Source organism: Serinus canaria, chromosome 3 (assembly GCF_022539315.1).
Source record: "Serinus canaria isolate serCan28SL12 chromosome 3, serCan2020, whole genome shotgun sequence".
In the NCBI taxonomy this organism is placed as follows: domain Eukaryota; kingdom Metazoa; phylum Chordata; class Aves; order Passeriformes; family Fringillidae; genus Serinus; species Serinus canaria.
Window position 1 is genome coordinate 65,459,643 of NC_066316.1, and position 25,741 is coordinate 65,485,383.

Consider the following 25,741-nt stretch of genomic DNA (forward strand, 5'->3'; position numbering starts at 1 on the left):
ACACCACAAATTTTAGTAGTGATGAATGAAACAGATGCAATTACACAGCTAGCCAGCATTACAGAGCAGAGGATTAGCTACAGATCCTGTAAGAGGCGCTCAGTTACACAGTAATTGGGCAGCAGTAAAGCAGGTGGTACAGTCTTTGAGTTTATGTGTCATGGAAAGTATTTCTGTAATGCTGTTACAGGCCTTCCACATCTATATTAGGATAAATTTCAAGGCAACTGTTAGCAGTTTCAGGGCACTGCTGCCCTTTGTGTATTGATACCTGCACTGATACCTGAATGAGGCATTTTGTAAGCATAAAGCATTTTGTAGAGAGGGAAACATTCAGAAAAAAATTCCAAACCCAAACCCTTATCAGAGCCAAACAAAATCAAAAAACATGTAGCTTATATATACTGAAGTAAACTGCTATTTCAGTCCAAACCAGTCATGGAGGCTTCTAGAGAACAGTCTGCCTTTACTTTCACAATCAGCAAGTCACACAAACAAGGTCTTTTGTGCATAACTGACAAACATAGTTCGTTTACCATCCACCGGCTCTACAGGTTAAGAGCAGGAAAGATATGGTGCTGTGGCTTTCAGAAATTTTTTTTAATCCATTCCTATAGCAAACTGCCACAGAAACACATAAAAGAGCTAATAAAGAGAAAAGGTTTCATATGTCAGCTTCAGCTAGCCAAGGATACTAACCAACAGTGATTATTCAAAGCTATGTACAGGAGATACTGAGGACCAGCTGTCCAGTGGCAATGCAAGTATCCTAAGCTAGCACTCTTTTCAAGACAGATAGATTCAACTGCCTTCTCCCCTCACACTCTATGTGGCTGACTTAGCCCTTAGTTCAGAGTTTTGAGGTTTTTTGCTTGTTTCTTTAAAAAAAAATAAATCAGTGAACTGAACCAAAAGCTTCTCAGAGTGCTGTTTTGAGGGCAGATGGATACTAGTTTAAAACTGGGTATACGTTCTTCAAAATATTTGAACTCAGAGGAGACTAAAATAACTTAAACTAATTTCTTGCAGATCTTCAGCCATTGCATAAAAGATATAAAGGAAAACTGACCAATTCCAAAAAGCAAAAGGAAAACTATATGGCCATCCATTCCACCAACATTTTGGTGTGGTTACAAAATGTGATTTTATTGGTTGAACCATCAAGACAAAGCATTATTTTGTTTAGCTCACCAGTGTTAAGATCAAAAACACTAAGAAGCTCCCATGCTCTGTCTGCAAACATAACAGTTCTGGCTCTGGACACAGCAAAACCAGATACATTTTTAACAGTGCAGGGTCATCCAGCATCCAACTCATGTCCAAACCCATTTTGAACCCAAACTGAACCCAATTTCACTTTCTTTTAGAAATGTGGAAGAAGAAAATGTGATGGTTTCTAAGGGATGAGGCATTTTGCAGGCATGAGTTCTGGGCTGGAGAGGCTGACCACCTCCTGCAAGGCAGGAGCCTTGCATCTTTCTCAAGTGGCTGATGCTAACCTTCCAGGGAATTACTGTAGCCCTCCTGCTGAAACAGGGCAGATGTCCAATAAAATACTTGAGAACTGCTAGGAGATAAAGAGGTTGCATGACCCACTTCTTGTGGCTCTCTGGAGAAATGGCACGGGTTTAATTCCCTCTGGCTGAACGTGGCACTGATCCCGGGTCAGCGCTCCAGCCTGTGAACTAGTAACTGGATGTGAAAGCTTACTACCCACATGCTATGATGTGCTTTCTCTCTTAATAAGTGGGTGATTTGTGCTGAGTCTAAATTAAAGTAAACACAATACAGGTGTCACAATTGCAACAGGTTTCTAAGCTGTGAACAGCTTAGGGGAAGGAGATTAATCAGGCAGAAAATTAAGAGTCTTACCGATCACCTGTCCTGCATGCTTCCCTGATAAGCTAGTTTCAGCTAACTCTTCACGCAGCCCTTGGACTTAGGCAGCAATCTACTCAGCATGCTATTTTGGAGTGAAGGCTAAAGCAGCAAGCCACCTAATATCCAATGTAACTCCAGACATTCATCTCACAGCTTGGATTTTCACTCTGCAGACAAGGTTAAATCCTGACAATTTTCAGGCCTGCAGCGCTTTGGTATCTCTGGCCAGAAGATTACCTCAGCATTTTTCTGACACCAACACAGTTACTCCATGAGAAGAACCCTCTCCTACCTCCAGCTGCTTGCAAGTTAAACATTCAAATATTTTACACAACAATTATCACCAAATTTCAAAAGCAGAATTTAGGACATTCTATCTACCTAAAAAGCACTGGAAAAGGGTCAAGCAATTTTATTTTCCACCCTCAGAATTTAATTTACTGTTTATCAGAGGAAAAAAAAAAAAAGATACTATGCCAGAGGTGTATTTATATCTCTGTACACAGATCAATGTACTTAGGACAAAAACAAGCTTAAAAAAGGATAAAATTAAGCTTCATTCACTCTTTAACCACTTGCAAATTAGCAAATCATGTAATTCAGGAAACTTATACTATATTTATTTCAAGTACAATCAAGCATAATTAAAGGTGACTTTAAGAATGACATTGTGCATACCACAGGATAAACTTGAGGAAACAGCACATTTCCATTAGTATCCTAGTTATTTGTGCCCTCTGGTGGAAGAACTTTTATTTTGAACATGCCACATGTAGCTCACAATTATCTTCAGAGAAAACTTTGATACAGTAAGTCCAACATGGAATAGTCCAAATGAGAAAAAGACCTTGATGCTGTTCAATACCCAATTTGTATGCATTTAATAATGCATGCAAGAGATGTGGTGGTGGAAGAAAAAGAAAATGCAATACATAATTTTCAAACAATCTAGTTCTTACCTGATCTAAGCTGTCCACAACCCTTGCACACAAGAGAGCTCCTGGCAGGTCAAAATAATTATCATACAAATAGTATTTAGCTGGAAAAAATAATTTAAAAAATAAACTTTAAATACCCCTGTATTGTATGCTTTAGTCACAAATAAAAATTACATTTAAGTAATAATATAAACTCCTATTGGGATTTTACTGGTAGTAAGCATTATCTGTTTCCCAGTCTCCGTTAACAAAGGCTAACTTCTGATTGTCATACCGGGCAACTAAAAGTTGTTTACCTATATGAAGGCAGTGAGATTTCAATAAGATATTTTAAGATTATAAAAGCCCAGGTGAAAGAAAAGGGGGAAAACCATGAGTTTTAATTTAGGACAGTATCTTCCAACTCTTCCAAAATATCTATTTCCCTAGCAGTGCAAACACAAGGGAAGTGTTTCAGAAGTTCACAGACATTTGCACAGGTCTGATACACTCATGTTCCTTGCACACAAATGCTGAGGACAGTGTCTTGGCCCAAGGGGAAGTGTGGTCACATGATTACATCAGTCCTGAAAACAGAACTGTATCAGGAGGGTGCAAATGTCCCCTCAGACTATGGTCATGCTCAACTAATTCTTCAAGAAGTAAAATTACTTCACCAGCGATTTTTTTTTTTATGATCTTGTCTGTGCTGTCTCTTACATATATTCAAGAAGAAGTCAGCAAAATGGGGATTAATATCCACAACAGAGACCAAGTGCATGTTTCAGTGAAAAAGAAAAGCATATTTCCTATATAACCTCACGAAACCTCTCTCTCCCTCCGTTTTGCAAAAGATCACCTGCGATTTAGAGTAAGTATTGCATTTGCAGTCAGCAAAATCTCAAGGAAAGTATCTCCATTACATAACAAAATGCACCTTAAGTGATCACTTCCTGTGTGTTACTCTCAACTGCCAAGATCAAACTAAAACAGAGAGGAAACACAGAGCAAGAATGGAAACTTAGCCACAGCTCCTTCAAAGCGACTCCTATCTTAAACACAGGAACTTCAAATGCAAGGGGAGAAGTTCTGTTTCCACATTTGCTTTCTCGTTGCACCTGCACCTAGACCTCCACTAATGGGACTGGTGGCAACAAGTCAACAATTAAGAAAAATTTGTCCTAAATGAGATAGGATATCAGTAAGCAGATATTGAGCAATGGTATTGTACAACACTTGTTCCTCTTGGGTTCTGAGGTTCTGTCTCCTTATCATTACAATAATTATTAGCAGCATTATTAGCATATTTATTATTATAACATTTAATTTCAATTAAAAATTGTTCTCAGCCCATGAGATTTACCATTCTTTTTGATTCTCCTGCCCACTAGGCCTAGGCAGGGTGGGAGTAAATGAGCGGCTGTATGGTCCTCTATTGCTGGCTCAGGTTAAATCATGATACTGGTTTTATCAGTCTACTCTCTCATCAAGAGAGTGTGCCTACTATAACCAAAACATGCCTAAAATGTCAGCTCATTTGTCTTACCATAAAATAAATACCATGAAATAAATTTAAGGTGAATTCTAATACTAGAAGTTAAAAACAAACAAAGACCAAGTCTTCCCCAATACATTTACCTGTTCCTGTAATTCCCAGTTCAAGTATTTTTACAAATCTGTGTTAAGAACTAACAGTACGAGGCACTGAAGGCATCAGGGCCATTTCAAAGAAGAGGACATGCTAAAGTATAGCTACCTGTGCGTGAAACCATTCCACTGACTGTGTTAAAATGCTTCCACTCCTTCCTTCCATATATCTCCAGGACCTCTTCGGATGTCATGCTCTTTGTACCATGGCTTGCCCTGTTCCATGCATTGTTTACAAAAAGCAAAACAAAACAAAGAGAGTTGAAAACATATAAACTACAACTTGTGCAAAGTAACATACTGCAACTGAATTACAGTGCATGCAAGCTGATCACTGACTCTCTTTACAGCTTAGAAGTTTCCCAGGACCTACTAAGCTTTTGTCATATATGTTCCAGTTCTCGATAAAGGCCTTACTAGACAAAGGTCTGGTTGGCTGGGGGCACAGCTACTGTGCCTCACCTGCTAACACAATCACTCTGTATTGCTCGAATGTTTTCAATTGTGTCAGGACACTCGCTATACTTGAGCTATCAATATACACTGCACAATAAAGCACAGTGCAGAAAGCCTATACAGCCTGGTAACATCACAGAATGCAGGGCAGAACTATAGAAAAGTGCTAGTTGGAGCCCTGCAAGCAGCTTTTTAATACATAAGTACACACAAGCCTTTTTAGGCATTAAAAATTAACTACTTGGACCATCAAATTGGGTCCCATTTTGAAGCAAATGCATGAGAGGCATTTTGAAGCAATGTCAAGAGAGGTAACCCTGTACCAACTCTTCCCTTTAATGAGGTATGCCCTGTTATCTTGAATTCTGCATTCAGTACTCCAAAATTCATGCTATTAAATGAATTTTAGGATACACAGCAATGACTCAAAAGTATTTCTTTCTTCTTTTAATTAATGAGATCTGACTTTCCTTAGCATCTTCAAGCTCCTTCAGAGAGCTATCAGAAGAAGAAAAAAAAAAGTAGAGTCTGCCTTGCATTCTAAATTACACAGATTTTTCATTCTGGAACAAAATTAGGAAGAAATGGGACTAGGATTGGTATATTTTAGATACATTTGCTTTTCAGATTTTTGATTCCAAATAGCAGTCTTCTATATGAAACAAAAGAATAAAAAAAAAAAAAAAGGAAGGCAAGAAAGAAGAACTAAGAATTTACTGAAAGTGACGACTGAAAGCAAAATAGCTTTTAAGTGGAAACCCCCCAGAATTCCCAAAGTGAATGTATCAGCTTCTGTGGTTAATTTATCTCAAGCTATTTAAATTATAAGTCGTAAACTTACAGAATTTTTAATGTCTACAGCACAAAGAAAATAGTCATTCCAGTCATTAGTACTGCCCCCCAAGCCAGGTTACTCTCAATCCAAAGAAAAACCTTACCAAGGATTTTAGCAGAACTGGACAAAGAGTACATTGGTAGCCACAAAAGAAATGAATTCACTTTCAAAACCAATGTGTCCTCAGAGTCTCAGATTTTATTAAAAATTAAGTATTATTTACTACCAGCTAACGTTAAAACATTACCAAAAGATTCCATATGTAACATTAAAAGAAACTAAGCACCACAATACCAAAGAGTATTTAAACTTTTACATCTAATAAATGAATGCATGCTGAAATAAATATTTTAAATATTTATAAAATTGAGAGATGGCATTTAGGAAGGAGATAAAATGTTAGTGTATTTAACAATACAACTTATATTTAACAATATAGATTTACTGTCAATATTACCTTAAAACCGTTCCATCTTCTGCAAGTTTCAGGAAGTTTCCTTCTTCAATGTCCAACACCAAGCCTTTGCAACTAAGAATAAATTAATTTTAAGGAAGAAACAAAAAATTAATGCTTTCAGAGGACTGTCTTCTTATCTATCAGTGATATGCAGTTACAGAAGCTATGGTGCTTCTGCAGCTATGATGCTACAGAAAACCAAAAAAGTCACAACCCTTCCAATACTTCCATGCTTGAACAATCCTCTCTATACGAAAGTGCATATTACTACAATGAGGACTGGATTTTCCTTACATATAAAAATCCTACTAAATAAACCCAGTTCCATGTCCAGTAAATTTAGGGACTGTTATATAGATTAGTTGGAAATTTAAGGTCTAAACATATAAAACTAAGAAATGTGATATTTAAGTCACTTCCATTAAAGAATTTTTTTTTGGTGGCAACTCCTTTAGTTATTCCTTATTACTTGTTTAGTTATTACAGTTATTACAGACAAGAGGGGTAGAACATCACTCTAAATGAGGCAACTCAATAAGCTAAGAACACATGAAGCAGAAGCATTGCCATGTTAGCCACCACAAATAAGAAGAACAGTTGACAGCATTGGAGACACTGGGCAAGAGTTTCTAATTCTCCCTAATAAATCTTTATCTTCCAGACTTGCTTAGGTTCTTTGAAAAATTAATTCAGAGTTCAGTGATTAGAATACAAATGAATAAATAAGACTGAGGAAGCAATAGCACCTTCATACTCAGTGAGGCCCCCAAAGGAAAGAATATATGCCAAGAAGGCAGCAAGCAGATGCCAACCTTTCATGAATGACTCCTCGGCAAGAAGCAATGACACACTTGTTACCAGCACTGTGGACTTGCAGGTCCATGTTAATGAACCTCCTACCTCAATGAGAGACCAAACCCAAGATATCTAGAGCTGAAAAAAGGATTTCTTGCATCATAGGCCTCAAAATATGATAAATAGATACATTGCTTGTCTCATGGAAGTTGAAAATCAATCTCACTAGATACTGTCCAGTCAAATATTGAATTGTAAAAAAACATTACACAAGAATACACACATTATATTAAAAAAAAAAAAAAAATCTGTGTGTATCTATATCTAATGATTATTTGGCCTTCAAGTCTCCACCCCCATGGCCTAGATAATAAAGTTAAAAGACCAAGATACATGTAAAGTTCCTGCTCAGAGACCACTGAGTTCAGAGCAGGCACTTGGGTTTCAGTCTTTTTCATCACAGCTTTGTGCCTGATGTGCCACCCAAGTCCTACCCCCTGGCATGTCACCTTTCCATGGCTTCTCAGAAGGCTGTTGGGATTAATCCACCTTACACAAATAAAACAACATATGCTGAGGTAAAAATGACTAAAATCTGATGGTTACTGTTAAATAGAATGTAGAAGACAAAGATGATACGTAAGAGAGTGAGACTAAAAGGCTCATGTCCAGACAGCTGGAAGCACAGACAAAGCAAGCTTAGATGCTCAGTTCCCTCTTCCAAATACCACGTTAGAAGTATCTCATGACAAATACTTCTTCAAACAAGTATTTGAAACTGTAATTTTGGATTTATCCATTGGGCTTGACAACCATAACATCAACTCACTAATAAATGAAGCTGTTCTTTGAGCTTTGTAAAAAAGTTACAGCGTAAAGGAATGACATTATTTTCAATGTACTCACCAGAAGTCTAAGCAGTCTGGAGCTAGAGTCAGCAAGTCTTCGTCATATCCCTTCTCTGTTACCAGATACTGGGCAAAACTATCATATATTAGCTACAAATGAAAAAAACATTGCATTCATTACATCGGTTAAGTGAGATCAAAGACACTGCTTCCTTGAAAAGTGGCAAGATGCAAGTGTTAATGCTTCCTAAGAGAAATCAAACCATGGAGCTAGGGGCCCTGTCCCACTGCCTCCACTGGGAAATAGTGCTTAAGGTTATTTCTGTCATGACTGGAACACATATAAGAGTTCTGGTGCGATGTGTTCACCGCGACTCAGATTACAACATTCTACTGTACAGTCCCTGTGCTTCAAGACTGTTGGGAAATCAAAACGGTAAGTACTTAAAGGCTAGTCATGATTTTCCCCTCCCCAATCACCCTTTTTGCTTTTTTTTTTTTCAGTTTTACATGTTGTCGTTTCTAAGATTCAACGAGCGGCTTCTAAACCAGTAAACATTTATCTTTAGGGGCGTTTTAAAAGTATTTGAAGGAATTATTTTGAAGAAAATAGGCAACTACTGGATAAACAGATATTATTTCTACGTTCAAATGGCCTAGCATGACACTCAGCAATTTATTAATATACTGTGTAAATTTTTACAAGAAGCTCTACGGAGATGCTGCCATGTCCTTAAAGACTATCCAAAAATAGTAATTGCTCTCTTTTTCTTGTGGTTCTTTCATTAATGCTGTTCCCTGGCCTTTTTTCTTTAATTACAACAGATGCTCTTGGAATTAGTATGAATAACGTCTGAGAAAGACAAATTATGAAAGACAATGTTGGAATAGTAAGAACTAACTACATCTTCAGCTGGGCCTATCAGCCTTTTAAAGTATTTCTCACTTCCAAGAGATAAGGAGGCATGCAACAGCATGCGTCAGTCTGCCTCTGTCTCCTGCGAGAAGATGAAGAGTGTACCAAGTTTAGTAAAAGTTTTGGGATTTTTTTTCTCCACTTTGTTCATTGGTTGGTTAGCATTTTTAAAAAAACTCTTATAGCTATCAATTGTCTAATGTTTGCCTTCATCTGACAGAATTTGTATCAGCAAGAACGTGCTTGTGCATGGCAAGAATATGGAAGGTAAGCCTAGTGATACACAGTTTCCACCTAGAAATTTAAGAGCTCATACATTTTATTGTTATTGTTGAATCCTCCTTTGTAACCACGATGCCTCTCCACTTAAGTTCACACATAGACAAGGGAAACAATGCACTTTTTCAGCACAGGATGCCTATTAATAAATGGGACAGCTCATAAACATTTGTTTCTATACCAGATTCTGAAATTATCTTGCAATTAGCGTGGGAGTCCTGTGCAGTGCAAAATGTACTGTAAGTGAATTGAGACAAAGAAAGGGGGAGAGTGAGACACCATGAGCATCCACGACACAAGATACCTCCAGAACAGAGTCCTGACATCAACAGAGAATGACGAATAAGATTACCAGGGAGTTGAAAAACGAAAGTGACAAGGGCGGGAACGCACAGCACAGGCAGCAATTTCTCTTCGAAAGAGACCGCTGGGCTAAGTCAGAGGTGCCGCGTGCCTCTAAACTCGGCGTTTTATTTTAGCACCAGAAAGTTCGCAAAGGTCCAAAGCGCTGCGGGCTCCTCACTCTGCAGCATCTCTGGATATAGCGAGCGGGCTCTACCTTTTGCTCAGCGCCGCTACGGCCAGGAAAGAAGAACCATTTTCAAGGAATGAGACATGGCTGTCCCCTCCGCTTGGGCAGAGAGGCCTGCTGAGGAAGCGCCCGGCGAGAGATGCACTTGCGATTCTCTTATCTTCCGTGGATGTCAGAGACAGCTGGCCCCGGGCTCGCTGCCGCCGCCGGAGGGGTCCCGGCCCCGCGCCCCAGCGCTTTGCCTTCGGCGGGGCATGCGGCGGCAGCGGGGCGGAGCGGGGCCCCTCCCGCGGCTCCCTCGGCCGCGCCGCGCCGCCCTCACTCACCCGTGCGCTCTGCGGGAGGTGGTACCGGCAGAGCGTGTGATCCAGGTCGAAGCCCACCACGTCGCACTCGGCCAGGGAAAAGTGCTGCTGCATCGCCGAGCCGCCGCCGCCGCAGGCGGGCGGAGGAGGAGGAGGAGAAAGAGGCGGGAGGAGGAAGGAGCGCGGGCGGCGCTTCCTGCGGAGCCGAGCCGGGCAGAGCGGAGCGGGGCCCGCGGGACACCCTCGGCCCGCCCCGCCCCGCCCCGGCGGGGCCGCCTTCACCTGCGGCACAGCCCCTCGGCCGGCCCGGGCATGGAGGGGCGGGAGCACGGAGAATGGCCGGAGGCGTGTCCAAGCGCTCCAATTCGAAAAACACGCTTCCCGCCGCGGCTCTGTGCGCTTGGGAGCAAGCGTGGGAACCGGGGGTTGCCGCTCGCCTGGCAGACCGCGAGCCTCCGGGGGGTGTGTGCTGGGACCTGGCGAGCAGGGAACAGGCGGGGAACAGCAGTCAACCTTGGTTAGTGACAAAACAGCCGGTGCCGCACTGCAAAGGCCCTACCGGGGATGATTAGCATATATAAAAGTAGAAAAACTCTACTTACTACTGCGTTAGGAATCCTCAGCACATTTGGGATGAGACCAAGCTGTGTGGTGCAGTCGACTCGCTGGAGGGAAGGGTTGTCATCCAGAGGAACCTAGACAGGCTTGAGAGGTGGGACTGTGCAAACCTCGTGAAGTTGAACCAAGTGCAAGGTGCTGCACCTGGGTCAGGACAATCCCAAGCACAAGTGCAGGCTGGGCAGTGAATGGACAGATAGCAACCTTGAGTAAAAGGAGGTGGGGGGTATTGGTGGAGAAGAAGCTCAATATGACCTTCCTAAAGTGCACATTATCTTACCACCAGGTAATGTGCACTTCCAGCCCAGAAAGCCAACTGTGTCCTGGGATGTACCTAAAGAAGTGTGGGGAGCAGGGCGAGGGAGGGGTTTCTGCCCCTCTACTCCACTCCTGTAATGTCCAGCTCTGGGGCCCCAGACATAAGGAAGATGTGCAACCTGCTGAAGCGAGTCCTGAGCAGGGTCATGAAGATAATCAGAGGAGCACCTCTGGAGCACCTCTCTTATGAAGACATGCTGAGAGAGCTGGGGTGGTTCGGCCTGGAGAAGAGAAGGCTTCAGAGAGACTTTACAGCAGACTTCTAGTACCTAAAGGAGCTTACATGAAGGCTGGAGAGGGATTTTCTACAAAGGCATTTAGTGATAGGACAAGGGCTTTAAACCAAGGGTAGGTTTGGGTTAGAGGTAGGGAAGAAATTCTTTCCTATAAGGGTGGTGGGGCACTGGAACAGGTTGGCCAAAGAAGTCGTGCATGCCCCATCCCACGAATAGTTGAAGGTTAGGTTGGATGGGGCCCCAGGCAGCCTGATGTAGTGGAAGGTTCATGTCAGGAGGGTTGAAACCAGATGATCTTAAAGGCAAACTTCCAAGGCAAACCATTTTATGATTCAATGTCAAAGTCATGCAGGGTATTCTGAATACAGTAAACCACATTACCACACTATGTTGTGTGTTTGGCTGTGGAAAAAAAAAATTCCATAGGTAATTCCATAACTACCTTTTAATTTATTGACAATTTTGGTAATCAAAAAAAAAAAAAAAAAAAAAAAAAAAAAAAAAAAAGAAAATAAAAGAATGCTATTATGAATAGTACAGTCTGTGTCCAGAATATATAAACAAATGAGCTTTTGATAGGTATCTGCTGAATAAATAATGCTGTAGTGCAATTAGAAAGAAAGTGCTGTCTGAAAGAAAGTACTGTATTTGGAGACAAGCAAACAGATGAGGGTTTCATTGAGGTAGTCTTATTCTCAGTTGTTGAACTTGAATATAGCTACGGCTGGACTCCGGATGCTAAAACAACTGGGCTTGACAGCCTTTTTTGAAGGACTTTCTTATTCTTCAATTCTTTTCTCTCAGTAGACCAATGACACCATCAAAACTTTGTTTTGATTCACAAAACATGAAAAATTCTAGTTGAATATATTATAAATACATATATTTTCTTTTTAAATTCCTGTATGGCTATAAATAGAATAGTATAAAAGGTAATTGAACTGAGAGCAATTGCTAAAAACATTTAATACGAGTCACCTTTTCCAGTGTTGCCTACCTTTGCATAACTGTAAGTGCTGTGTTTTTTATGTGGATAAGCTGGAGTTCATAACCAAAGTAGTGTGCACCAGAAATTTTTATTATGTCAAATTATGATCTGATTTTTGCAGGATCATTCATTGATACTTTGGTACTTTTGAAAATACATTCAAGTAGTAAATAGATACAATTTTCTATATATATAAAGAACTATAATGTACTTATATATTAAGATTAAGTTTGCTATGTTCAGGTAGACACAGATGAGAAAAGTTTAATAGCATGATCTCTCACATGTATTTAAGAATTCCACTGAGAAGTTCTGTATCAGATTAGGAATTTAACTAGACAGGAAAATATATAGAAATTAGGAATAAAGTTCAAAAATGCTAGTAGTAGGGCAGAATGAGCATTTAAGGTGTCAGAGCAAGATAGAAATGGATACACATAATTTACCAAAGCCCATTGTACAGCAGCTTCCCTCAAGGGTTCTCAGAATCTCCCACAGGCATTAATATATTTTCTAATGCTGCTGTATATATATATATGCATACCATATAAAATATACTCACACCATACATTATATATGTATGCACACCATAAATTATGTATAAATAATGATACATACATGTGGTTTAGACATATGTTCAAGAAATACATATATGCCTAAATACATTCCAAAAAAATTTACATGTGTGAAACCTGAGCATACAAAAAAGGCACATCCAGGACCTCACACACAACAGGGATAATAACTATCCAGATGATGCAGCAGCTGGGAACTGAGAGCACAAGACAATTTACCTTCCTAAAGCTGCTCACTTCAGAAAACACAGAGCAAATTCCTGTCCTACTGAAGTTGATGGCCATGATTTTGATTGACTTCAGAGGGTCCAAAAGGTCACCCACTGTTAGTGTTTTATGCTATTCTCATATAAAGTTTGTCTGCCTTGCAGGTTATATCAGTACAGCTATCTTATTCCAGTTACTTTTTTTTTTTCCTGAAAAGGATTCAGGTAGCTTCCAAAATAGTATTTAGGTTATTCCAATTTCTTGCTATGCCAGTAAAGCATTTTATACAAAAACTCATCAAAAAAGTAACTTAACACACTGAAGTATTGAAACATCTGAATAGATACTGAAAATTATGTTTTCATTGATAGAATCATAGAATCTTTTGGGTTAAAAGTCCAACTCTCTGGTCACTGTATTCACTGTTAACTGAATGTAATCTTGAACACCCAGATTTTGTGAATGCTGGACAATTATATTGATAGTAATGATAAGTGATCATAGAATTTACAACACAATAGTACTAATCATACTTATCTTAAACCACTTTGTGTCGGGAACAATATTCACCCATGGAAGGATTCAGCAAGTTAAACTTCAGATACATGAAGCTGAAGATTAAATCAGAAGTTTGACAACAAGAAATAGAGAAAATATTAATGAAGAGAATTGGACTTCAGTTCTGGGTAAAGAGAAGATAAATGAGAGAATAACACTTTATCTTCAGTATTTGCAGCACAAGCCTGGTAATAGTCTTGGCCATTTACTTTCAGCACATATGCACTACATTTTATTTCATTTTCTTTTGTCTTAAAGGAGTTTTGTCTCTCAGTTTCTTCCTTTCAGATGAATTCTTTAAATATACTGATATTCGAGGGCCTTTTTCAGACAAGAGCTACCTTTAATGAAAATCCTCTGCAAAAACTGAAGAACCGTAAAGTGTTTACAGCATTCTTTCAGCCCTATCCTTCATGTTTGATGGCACCTTGAGACACTCAGAGATGTCCACATAACTGCAGTTGAGCTGTTGAGCTATCAGGTTCTAACTTAATTTCTTTTTGGTTGCCCCATGGTTAATTTACGCATCACAATAATTTCTTTTATGTTGTAAATATGTAATTGGCAAATCGGGAAAAATCATAAATCCTGTCCTAGAAGGAGAAATTACTAACTGGTCACTCTGTACAGAGATAGAATTGCTTGTGGTGTGGTACACCTGAGGACCAGCATCCCTCAGGCTGGGGCTGCAGGGTTGCCTGGAGGGACATTCTGTCTCCAGCCCTCAGCCCCTGATGCACAGAACCCCATGGAGCCTGCAGGAGAGGGCAGTGAATTCTGCACACCCTCAGCACCCTGATGTTTAGCATCCTTCGGGAAACATGTGAAGTGGGTGATTTGACGTGTCAAAGCCTTTTAGAAATACAGAAAAGGAGCACTTTGGTTTCCATTGTGCCACATCATGCCTGCTTTCCATGCAGAACAGGCTCCTAACACCATGTAACTTTAAAGCACCAGAGCCTACTAAGAGGCTGCTCTGGTGGCCTGGAGAGCAAACGGGAAACAACTGAGTGCGCTAATGTACATGAAGGCATGAGAACTGTGTCAAAATCCTGGCTGTCACACACAAGTTGTTGGCCTCTGAGCAGGACAAGCAGCGCAGCTTCTCGCTTTCTCTGTCCTTAAGGGGGCAGCAGTACAATATATTGGAGCATCCCTCGGAGTTAGCTGGGGACCATCTGCGCCTTAGCCTATTTCACTTCCCTTAAGCTTCGTGTGTATTGTCATAGGACTGTGCAAGCTGACTTTGTCCCAACTATGCAGTTGTAGCCGTTTGTCTATTTGGCGAGGGTTATAACGGGGTTTTTTCAGTCAAAAAAAAAAGGGAGGGGCCCTCATATTGTTAAGGAAGAGTATATAAGAGTGCTATGTGACAATAAGAATTTGAACAAATACAGATTGTTTTCATTTTAAGCAAGGAACATCTTCTTATGCAGAAGTAAGGTCAGAACATTCTAGATTTTTCTCTCTTGATTTTTAAGAAATGTATGCAAATACTTTTGGAGTAACATTAGTCAAACCAAAAACTGTTAGGTTTTGGGGTTTTTTAAAATATATTTTATTTTAGCACCCTGGTAAGACATGTCCTCAGGTTTGTACTTGATTTAGCTTTTAACCCATGCAGTTGTTCAGTGCACAGGTATAAGAATGCCTCACAGTCCAGCATCCCCACTCTGAAGCACCCTATAATGCTTCAGTGGGATTCTTCATGCATTTAAACAGGATTGTTGTCTTTGGTTCTGTGATTTCAAGTTTAGGACACTAAGAAGGAAACATTTGTTTAGGAACCATCACAGGAATAAACTCAGGATATACAGAAGTAGGGCTATGACTTTTTACAGAGTGATACTTTGGGAGATATAGGTCTATCAACACTCATTTATTTTAGGGATAACATTTGTCTCTGCAAGACAGTGAAATCTGTCAAGAATATATTTTCTTTGAAAAATGGTCTCTAGCACTTATTATTTTCTTAGTAGACTTTTAAAAGTTGAACAAAATACTATATATTTTTCAAGGCATCCCTCTGTGGCACACAGGATGCCTTTTTACTAGGTAGAGAAGCTTGGTGAATTTACTTAAGTATTGATCAGGATTTAATATTCTATTAAATTCCAGTGACTTCACAACTTTTAATGTTTATTGGGATGTTTAGCAGCCTTTTTATATGGTACAAAATAGGGACACATCAACTTTCTAGTGGAATTACACACATACAATTTATAGTGTCCTGCTGGGATTAGGACATCTGATTACATCTGACACCGTAGTACTGTATTCCCTACATTCTATGTGATCAGCATAGAAATGAAAATCAGGATGCTGAACAGAGAAGATTCTCAAAACTAAACCCAGTAGTTCATCAGAAGGTTAAACAGACAGTAATCCACTAGGTGCTCAGAGTCTCTCAAAAGCCTTCTTACTGTCCTTATCATCTCTCTCAGATCTTGTAATCTACCGCAGGCTGTTCCCACGCAACATGAAAGAAAGAAATGAAAATCAGTTTTTTTTGTCAGAATGATTAATAACCAAGACTGATTGCTGGACCCTTATTTTTAAACTCTGCATAGTTGTTTAAAGGTACTTTGAAAGATTTTTTTTTGACCTGCATGAATGTTACATTTAGTCAAAAGAAATTGCACTAGAAATACTTTTGGGGAAGATATGCTTCCAAAACACACCTTTTTGTATTTAATAGTGAGAGAACAGTGCAGTTTCTGTGATCTATGGGACACTGTCTTATTTTTCCTATGTTTGGGATTTTTTCTTGTTCTTTTGGGCCTACTCTTATGTTTCCGATGTGAAGTATAAAATCCAGAAGATTACTCAGTTTTCAGTCCTTATTTTCTATTCATTTGTGGTGTATTCATGGACAGATAATAGAAATTGCTTATGGCTTCAATTTCTTCATGAGTAAACCAGGAATATGTCTAATTCAGACATTTTGAAGATTTCTGAGTTGTCCAAGTAGGTTACAGACTTGCACTTCAAGCCTGACATTTGCTGGTTATTGCATAAAGAACTCTAATCTATTCCAACACGCAGTCTGCACAAAAGAACAGAGCTATCGAACAGCCAGTGGGAAATGCCACAACTGTAACACTGCAGACTTGCAGATAACAGAACTAGGAAAGACCTAACAACAACCATGTTCTGCCCTGGGACAGGATCAATCTGACTACAAACACCCTCAGAAGTCAGCTGTCTGCTTCTTTAAAAGTACCCCTTTGAAAGAGCCACTGAGGCAATTTCTTCCAGAGTTTAATAGTCCTTACCTGCAGAACACAGAGTTTTCTCCCTCCCTTCATTTCAAAACAAAGTATCTGTTGCTCTAATGCATCTTTTTTTTTTGTTGCATCCTATTCCTAGCAGATGTGAGAACCACATGCACCAGACTTCCATCTATTTGAAGGCTGCTACTATGTTTTCCCACAAACTCTTTTTGTTTAATTGTTTAGGTTCCTTCCTTAAAGGCTGAAGGGTTTTGAGCCTGCTTGTCTTTGATTCTCAGTCTGGGTGATGTTCATTCCTCATTCCATTATCAAATTCGTCATTATCAAATTTTCTGGAATACAGGATCAAAAACTGGGCATGTTGCTCTAGTTTTGGTCTTACTGTGACTGAATATAGAAAAATTTAACCCACTGTAATATAACACAGAAATCTGTGCTTTTAAACTAACATCCAAGTTAATTAATTACAATCCTTTCCATGTTAGGATTTTCAAGACCAGATTTTATCCTATCTCTATGATGAGTAGAGAGGTCAACTTTTTCCTTCTTTAACTATAAACCCACTTTCTTAAGGAGCATTTGATCTTCTATTCAATACATATTTTCTTCTGTATGTGTTCATTACTGATTATGAGAGTGATACTTCTTGGGGCTTCAATAAAAAATAAGCTAATATTAATGCTAATAAATCTAAAATACAGGAGCTTATTTTGAATATAAATTGCATTTGATATTTACTGTTCTGCTTCTGCTTCTAGAAGATGTCTAGTAGTAGTCTGATGGAAGGATAAATAAAAAGCGTGCTGCATTTTGATAAGAAGGAGGTGATGTAGAGGAATGTATACGAAGCATCAAGGAAAGTCCACCATGCTTATATAACTGTTTAAATATCTGTACTCTGTTTCTATGTATGTCTGTGAAGCAGGTCAGAGCAACCTCTTCTGGTTTTAGGAAAACTATGTCTGCATTTAGCTACTTTCATGTTCTTGGCAGAGAGAGAGGCAATTCTGATAAGGTTTAAAGCTGTGGAAGCAAAGACAAAGGAATATGAATTTGGGAAAAAAAAATTCAGAGAGAGAAGGTGACAGAATTCTTCATCAGAAGTCCTTACTGAGAGTGAGCATCACCAAAGCTGGTGGTTTCCTACCCTCTTTCCCTGCGTTTATAAAGATCATGCATGTTGGATGATGTTCATTGTACAGCTGTGAAAGACATGCAGAAAGAAAAGAGGAGGCAGGAAACTATACAGAAATTTTCTACATCTCTAGAGAGAGAATACTGAAACAAAAGAAAAGGAAGAACAGTAAGAAGATACATATTTGCAAGACAAGCTGCATCAGTTTGTGCAACACTTACCTGTCTGCTACTTCCTAACATAGGTTTGAAGCATATCCCAGCTTTATAGCTTTCTTTTGGCCTATCCTTTACTTTTCATAGGGAAAATATGTAAGTGCACATCCTGAGGTTGCTGTGGGGCACTTTAAATTCCTTTTCCTCTGGCTTATAAAGAGTGTCTTACCTTTTGGATAATTTTCTTTATATGATATTTCACTGTGAAAGGCAGATGCAGCAGAAAGAAAACAGGAAATAGAAAACTATTTACAAAACATACAAGGAGAGAAGGACACGTAGGAAGGTGGGTGGACCATGCACAGGATTCATATAGTTATAGGAAGTGATTACAGAACCAGTCCTTTTCCTATAGAGAGATGGTAGATATATAAAATCCTAATGTATGCACAGTTAATGGAAATGAGTTTTGTTCAAATATAATCTAGCAGGAAGAATAAAAGTAAGATGGATGAGAGAGGGAGATGCTGATCTCTTATCCCTGAGATCCAGTAACAGGGTGTGTAGAAATGGTTCAAATTTGAAACAGGGGAGGTTCCAGCTGGGTGTTAGGAAGCATTTCTTTACTGAGAGGGTGGTCAAACACTGGAATGCTCTTCCTAGAGAGGTAGCTGGCACCCCAAGCCTGCCAGTATTTAAGAAGTGTTTGGGCATTGTCCTTTAAAACATGCTTTAACTTTTGGCGAGTCCTGAAGTGGTCGGGCAGATGATCATTATAAGTCACCTCCAGCTGAACTGTTCTGTTCTGCTCTGTTCTGTTCTATTATAAAATTAACAGCTAGTTTTTCTAGTGGTTTTGCATATCATATTTCAGTAATCCAAAGTCATTAAAAAGATGTGTTCTTTTATATGGAATATCAATATATTCTAATAGTAAATTTCAGCTCTCTGTGAGGTGCTGCCTTTTTGCGGTACAGTGAAGGTCAGGAGAAAGTGCTGGTTTTATTTTTGGAAAAAATCCCTGAGCACTTTCATTCACAGGTGAAACAATGAGTACAGTACTTTGATACACTGCTCCTTTCCATCCATCTCTCTTTGGACTTCTCTGCTTCTTTTGATGCAATTCCAAAATCAGATATAAATGGCAAATCATGTTCACAAGTCATCTATGTTGTAGCATGCAGACTTTGATAGAGTTATGTGAGAAATGATCTTGACCCAACATAAAATCTTCATAAATAAATGCACATTCTAAATTTAAAAACTATTCATAGCAGGGTCAGCTTTGGAATACATTTTCTTAAAAGAATGGCAAAATCATGCTTGCTGATAATTCTTTGTCATCCACTTGCCATATTTTTTCCCCACACAGAGATAAATTTGATTAGAAGTGTTTTTCATGCCTTAGAGAGCTACAGCTCTGGTTTTATTCAGAGAGGCTGCTTCATAGAAAGCAAATTAAGTTACAACTTTTAACACTGTGGGCTGTATATCATTTAGAATAATGTACAATGAAATGAAAAATAATGGTTGAGGTCTGGTCCCATTGCAGATAATGGCAAAACTCACATTAAATTTGAGCAAAGTGGGATCTGTTTGTTTGAACAAATAGAGGAAGTCTCTATTCTGTCAATCCTTGACAGAACCTTATTTCTCTCTGTTAATTTGTTGTCAGATGTAGTGTGTTTCAGCCCGAAATTTGGCTAATAAATAAGCAACCCTCATCACCAAAGCACTTGAAAGTATACTTTTAATGTTTTTCTAGGGTAGAGATGGATTACTGGATCAGCCTTTTGCAAATAAATAGCCAGAGTTTTCTCATTACAAATGCAAAAAGATTTCAAGTTGGAAAATGCAGAATCAAATGTGTCTCTATGTCTTCGTGGATTTATGGTTTAAGATAATAGACAAAACCAGGAAAGTGATTAATCAATAAGAATAAACAATTTTGTCAAGAGTAAAATTACACACATAATTTATTTTCACTGAAAAAAAAGGCAATTCACAAATTAGAGAAACAAAATGGAAGTGCTGATTAAAAGGAATATAAAAAAGCTACAAAGTGGTAGTAATATGTTCCATTTTAATGTGCAAATGGGAAGAAATATAGCCGAAAAGACAGCTGTAATAAAAAAATCACTACGCTTTATTTCAGTTTGTTACCTCAAAAAAACTACACAACTTTAAAATGGTTAGTCATTTAAATTATTCCCCAAGAACAGATTTAAAGCAATATGCTTTTGGTTTTCTGCTAGCTTCTTTAAAGATCACATTATTTGAATATTTTACTTTGCTGAAAGGTTTGACTTGCTTTATCATAATGCACTATGGAGTTTTTTCTAAGCAAGGAAATGATGTCGAATATTTAAACTAGATACATTAAATGCAGCAGCATAGCTTCTGTCTTGAAAAAGATTATACTGTATAGAGAGTGATGCTACAGGCATCATAGATTGTTTAATTACAATTCTTGTATTTTATACCTTAATTTCTAATTTCCTTACATGGAGTTTTTTATTTCCTTTTACAGAATTCAATGCAGTTATGAATGAAAATGTTTGTTTCTGTTGTGATCTTGTTAAGAAAAACCACTGTCTTTTTCAATTTTCAATTTCAACTGACTCATATGTCATAAAAAAACTATTGATGGATATTGCCTTGGAATATTCTTTTTTCCCCAGCAGAGCTGTTCAGACTGCAGTTCTTCTCTGCATGACGTAAGGGAATGGTTTCAAACACCATGTATCATCAGTAGTGAAGACTGAATCTCAGTGATGTTCACTCCTTGTCTCTGAAATATGAACCAGCATATTTATGTGTTGAAGGAGGGCTCATTTTTCTGAAACTCCTAAGTTTTTATGTATTCATGCCAATAGTTCTATACAGAGCACATGCAAACCAATAATTACAGGAACTATCTGTAATGAAAACTCATACAAAATAATTTTTGAAGGCATGTAACACAAATAGAACTTCTACCAAAACAAGCGTTTTGAAATATTGTGGATTCAAATCTTATCTGTACTTATTTTATACAACTTAATCTGATACCTTAACTCCTGCAGAGCAGGATCTGATTCTAAGATCACTTCAATTAATGTCAGTGTTGCAGATTAGTTTTGTACTAAGTTTACTAAAGGATGTAATGTTAGCACATTATTCTTCTCTCCATTCAGTCAACTAAGAAAAATGTGTTTCACCACCGCGTTTAAACAGGATTGTTTTGTAGAATAAGGCCTAAGGGATATTGACTCTAAGTTAATTAGGATTTGATTTAATGGACTTAGAGGACTTCAAATTAATTGTTCAAGCAGGTGCAAGGCTCCTTGCAAGAGTCTTACTTATACAAAACTTTATAGGCAATATGTAGAATATAAAAAGTAACTTCAGATATCTGTCATCCTCAAACCTATAGCATCAGTGTACACTCTTTTCTTTATGGAACAGGGAAATATACATTAAAAGACATGGGAAATTACCTAGCATGAAGGAGGAAAGTACTGCTTGATTGAATAGATTTGCTCTGTTTTCTGAAGTCTGAGTTTGTATAGTCCTGTCAGACACAGCTTTTAAATGATCAGTCTTTGTTTCAAGGTGTTGCATATTTTAGGAAATTACTTACAATATTAGTGTTTGCTGGTTTTTTTGAATATAGGGACCAGAATACTAAATTTCAGTATTCATACTGTAAATGTGCCATTCTGGTTATAATAAATTCATCTTTTTTGCTAGCTAGCACTGGCTGCACAAAGGAGGTGAGACCCTTTCATTCTTCTTAAAGCACTTTTGCCAGTAAAATTAATCAATATCTCTGATTAAGTCTTTTACAGTCACTCTACCTCCAGTGGCTTATTTTTTTGAACAATTTCTGCTCTGATATTCAGACTTCTAAACAAATTAAATAAAGATACAGAAGGCCAAAGAGCAATGCAGAACTCTTTGACCTGGATTTGCAAAAAACGGAAAATATAGTGGGATGCAAGACAAAAGAAATAAGTTAAGCCAAGGAATAGGTAATGCAAAGATTATTCTGTCAAATTATATGTAATTCAAATGCAGAGGACTTGGACAACAGTTTATATTGAAAAGCCCCTGAATACACATGATTACCCTCATTTGTTCCAAATTGTGAATATGAAAATCAGGATTATGGGATTTTATTTTTTTCTGTAAAACCAGCAAGAACATTTTTATTACATGCTAATTTTATTTTCTTGCCTGTGATAAAATTATATAGTCTCTTAACCATTAAAAGAACTTATTTATTTTCAGAAATGCAGTGAATCCTCAATAAAGTCCCTAGGATGGGAACAAAGACCCTTGCAGAAGCTGCTGCAGTGTGGCCACAACAGCTCACTTACTGTCCAGTTCCACATGGGATAGGAAATCTGCTCAGTGGTTCTCAGCAACTCCAATCTTCTCTCTTTTTGAGAAGTCTTTTAAATCTGATTAATGATTTCAATGGCTATTTGTTAAAGTCTACTTGGTTAATACACAGAACTGGTCCAGAAGATCAGGATGAAAAGAATCTGATATATAGTTATTGATCACTTCCAGAAAAAGTCATTCTGTTCTTCTAAAGCCAAGCAGGGACACAGATTGAGGGAAAAGATGAATTTAATGTCTGGAGCTCTTTGAGATAAGGTAGTCATATACACAGCTATTTGTGGGCTTAAGCCCTGTTGTAGCTCCAGTTATACTTATCTGAGCAGTCTCAGTGAATGCAGTGTGATTTCTAATATGTTTGTATATTGGTTCCTGAGTGTAAAGGTGGGACTTGGTCCTGACAATGGTTGTGCATTGTACATCTTGATTCTATACGATGCAAATGGCTTTGTTGTCCTGATGAAACTATTCTGGGCTGTAAGTGAGTTAGCAAAGCTTTGTCAAATTAATGCCCAAGTTGCCAGAACCAAAAACCATTACAGGAAAAGTCAATCAAATATGCAAAGTGAAAATTGTGAGATTACTTAGTAGTAGTTTCTAATATTCATTTATTTTGGTAAATGCAATGAATTCTTTAAACAAGACTAATGAAGATCGTTTCTTTATCAATACAGGCTTTTCTTTCCTTTGGGTAGTGTTATTCACACCAAGGAAAAGCAAATATCTCTTGGATATCTGTTCTTACTATTATGTGGTTAATAACAACTGACGAAAAATCATCTCCAGTGATGCTTCAGAAATTAAATAAGATTATAATAATCTGCCAAATCAGCATACCTTTTTAAAAGATGATGAGGTTTAGTGGTGACTTGATGTGTATGGTACTTCCTCCTTTATTTAATTTCTTTTGCAGTACTGCAGAAGTATGTGAAGAAGTTCCCCATTCCTCTTCAGTGGAGATGCACCTGATACTGACATTATCACTTTCAATGGAGATATTTTTTTTAGTCATCCCACAGTCTCTAGTTTGTCAGTAGCCTTCTGCCTCTGCCACTGGTCTCCTCACTCAAATGAATGAGAGACATGATGAAAGCAAGTGACTTTGCTTTTGTTATTTAGGTGTTTTCTTTCAAGTAAAATGAAACCACAGAAGTCAGCTTCCTGACCAAAAAAGAAAAAAAAAGACAAAAAAAAGAAGAATATAGGACTCAGTTTTTTTAATGACCAGGAAGTTATAGGTCTGTGTGTGAGTTTTGATTGATCTCAATAAATAGACTCTGATCTATCTGTAAGTTTGTCTCTTACTGAAATGCCACTACTGTGTGCAGACAGGCTATCACTGTATCTTCTGCGCTTCCTGCTCCTGTTCCCACCAGTCTCCCAGGCTGTGGTGATTTCCAGGGGTTACAAAGCTTGGGTTGCACAGCTGTGATATGACAGCCAACCCTTCAGCCTGCTTTGCCACAGCCACACAGTATCCATACACCCATGCTTGGTCTGTATGCTGAATTAGAGATACTTTAGAAATGGGAATATATTGGTCAATGCAGTGTCATTGCTTACAAGCTGACTGGAAAACAGCCATTATTATGTGGGGTTGATTTAATCAGCCAGCCACCTAGAAAAATACTTTTTGGCTAGAGCTTTTGTTCTTCTTAAAATGCAGAATAAGGAATGCCGTAAAATATCCTGCTTTATTACTGTAAGCCATATATATTTGGCTTTCCTTGTAAAAAGTGCCCATCCCAGCTGAATAAAAAAAAAATAAAATAAAAAAAAGCCATAGGGTTTGTTTGAAGGGCGGGTACTTGGCAGGGAATGTGCCTGGGTGTGAGTGAGGGCAGGAGCCACAGGTGCACTCCTGCTGAGGGTGTCTGCCAGTCTCAAGGGAGCAAAGGCTTCCCACTGAGAACTGAAACCAGTACAAACCAGGAAACAAAAGGAAATATTCATTCAAGCTGTCCACGTCAGACTGCTGAGGAAGCAGGCAGGTCAGTTTGGTTAATCATTGCCAAGACAGACATTCACCAGTGATCATATGACCAGACCACATCTGAGATAAGAAAACACCCGTCCCAAGCAGAAGGAATTGAAAAGACTCCCTTATTTACATGTTCTGGCTTTACTGTTTTGCTGTAACAGAAGAGGCTCGCACTTTGCCATTGTTCCCAGAACTCAGCCCAGCCCAGCTGTTGTGTTGCTTTCCTTTTTCTGAAGAGGAAGTGAAAAATTCCCTTCATACGTGTACTCACACTTGAATGCTTAGGTTTCATTCCCTAACTGGGAGCCGTCTGTAATGAGCTCTCCGTGGGACCCAGAGAGGAGCTTCCAGCTGTGCCAAGAGTTGTTTCATTTTATGCCAAAGGAGAAGGGGAGAAGAAGTCTGCAAAAAGCTAAGATGTGGATGGTGCAAAAATTGGTCTAAGGGTCTTGCAACCAGGAAAAGCAGAAGAAAAGCAGAAGCAACAAAAAATCAAGATGGGAAACTTCTTCCGGAAGCACTGTCCCTGTTTGGAGCCTTACCTTCCCTGCTTATTCTTTGGGACAAATGGTGAGCAGGAAGACAAAGGAGGCCAGGTCTTTGCCAACCTTGCTGTGATAAAACCTGATCTCCAAGCAGGACAGAAGGACTTAGAGAGTAAAATAAAAGAGAAACCTTTACCTCCACTACCTGGCCAGGATCTAGCAAACATTTGCAACTTTGTGGCACTGTTTGATTATGATGCTCGCACTGAGGATGACTTGAGCTTCCGAGCTGGGGATAAGCTGGAAGTACTGAATGCATCCCATGAGGGATGGTGGTATGCCAAGCTCCTCCTGCCGGAGGGGTCAGTCTGTCCTGGCCGCAAGCTCATGGGCTACATCCCTGCCAACTACATAGCTGCTGACCAGAGCATCGAAGCTGAGCCGTGAGTAACCCATGTTGTGTGAAATGAAACTCTTCCTTGTTATGTTAAATGGGTTTGAGACAGGTCATGGCCTTTTCTCTTGCTGGGTGTTACCCTGCCACACTCAGCCTCTGGTGGTCCTAGAGGTGGTAGCACCAGTTGGCATGGGCAAGGAAAAGACACCGTGGTCACAGGAAAATAAATTACTGAAGGCAGAGTGTGGAGGGCTTTTATTTTGTTTTAAAAAATTTCCTTCAGCTGTTTAAAAATCACCTGGGAAGATCAAGTTGGCTACTGCTGTGATGGTTCATTATTTTTATTTGTATAAGAATAAGTGTGTATCAGATGATACCCAGAGAGTAGAAATATATGACCCATGCCCTGAATAAGTGTTCAGCTTAACTAGGTGCAAAGTTACCAGTTAATCAGTTAAAGCAAGCTACCTTTACACCTTTTCATCTTCTTTCAAATGATGGTGAGTCCCCAGCAGATAAGTTTCAAATGGTTCCTTCTAGTCTGTGTGCATCTTCTCTGGAGGCAAATCTCTGCTCTCAGGACAAAATTAACTGCAGCGAG

General features: G+C 38.8%; 2 protein-coding genes across 2 annotated transcripts in view; one reads left to right on the top strand and one right to left on the bottom strand.

Moving 5' to 3' along the window:
* Positions 1–10,087, bottom strand: part of NT5DC1 (5'-nucleotidase domain containing 1) — a 125,881-nt gene extending 115,794 nt beyond the window's left edge. The window contains exons 1-5 of the mRNA XM_009092826.4: positions 9,890–10,087; positions 7,895–7,986; positions 6,194–6,265; positions 4,555–4,661; positions 2,841–2,920 (exon numbers count right to left, since the gene is read on the bottom strand). Coding sequence (XP_009091074.3) covers positions 2,841–2,920; positions 4,555–4,661; positions 6,194–6,265; positions 7,895–7,986; positions 9,890–9,982 — 444 coding nt within the window. The 5' untranslated portion in view covers positions 9,983–10,087. The remainder of the gene's footprint in view (positions 1–2,840; positions 2,921–4,554; positions 4,662–6,193; positions 6,266–7,894; positions 7,987–9,889) is intronic.
* Positions 10,088–24,346: 14,259 nt separating this feature from the next.
* The window catches only part of FRK (fyn related Src family tyrosine kinase), a 47,226-nt gene continuing 45,831 nt past the window's right edge, over positions 24,347–25,741 (top strand). Inside the window, exon 1 of the mRNA XM_009097104.4 lies at positions 24,347–25,186. Coding sequence (XP_009095352.3) covers positions 24,756–25,186 — 431 coding nt within the window. The 5' untranslated portion in view covers positions 24,347–24,755. The remainder of the gene's footprint in view (positions 25,187–25,741) is intronic.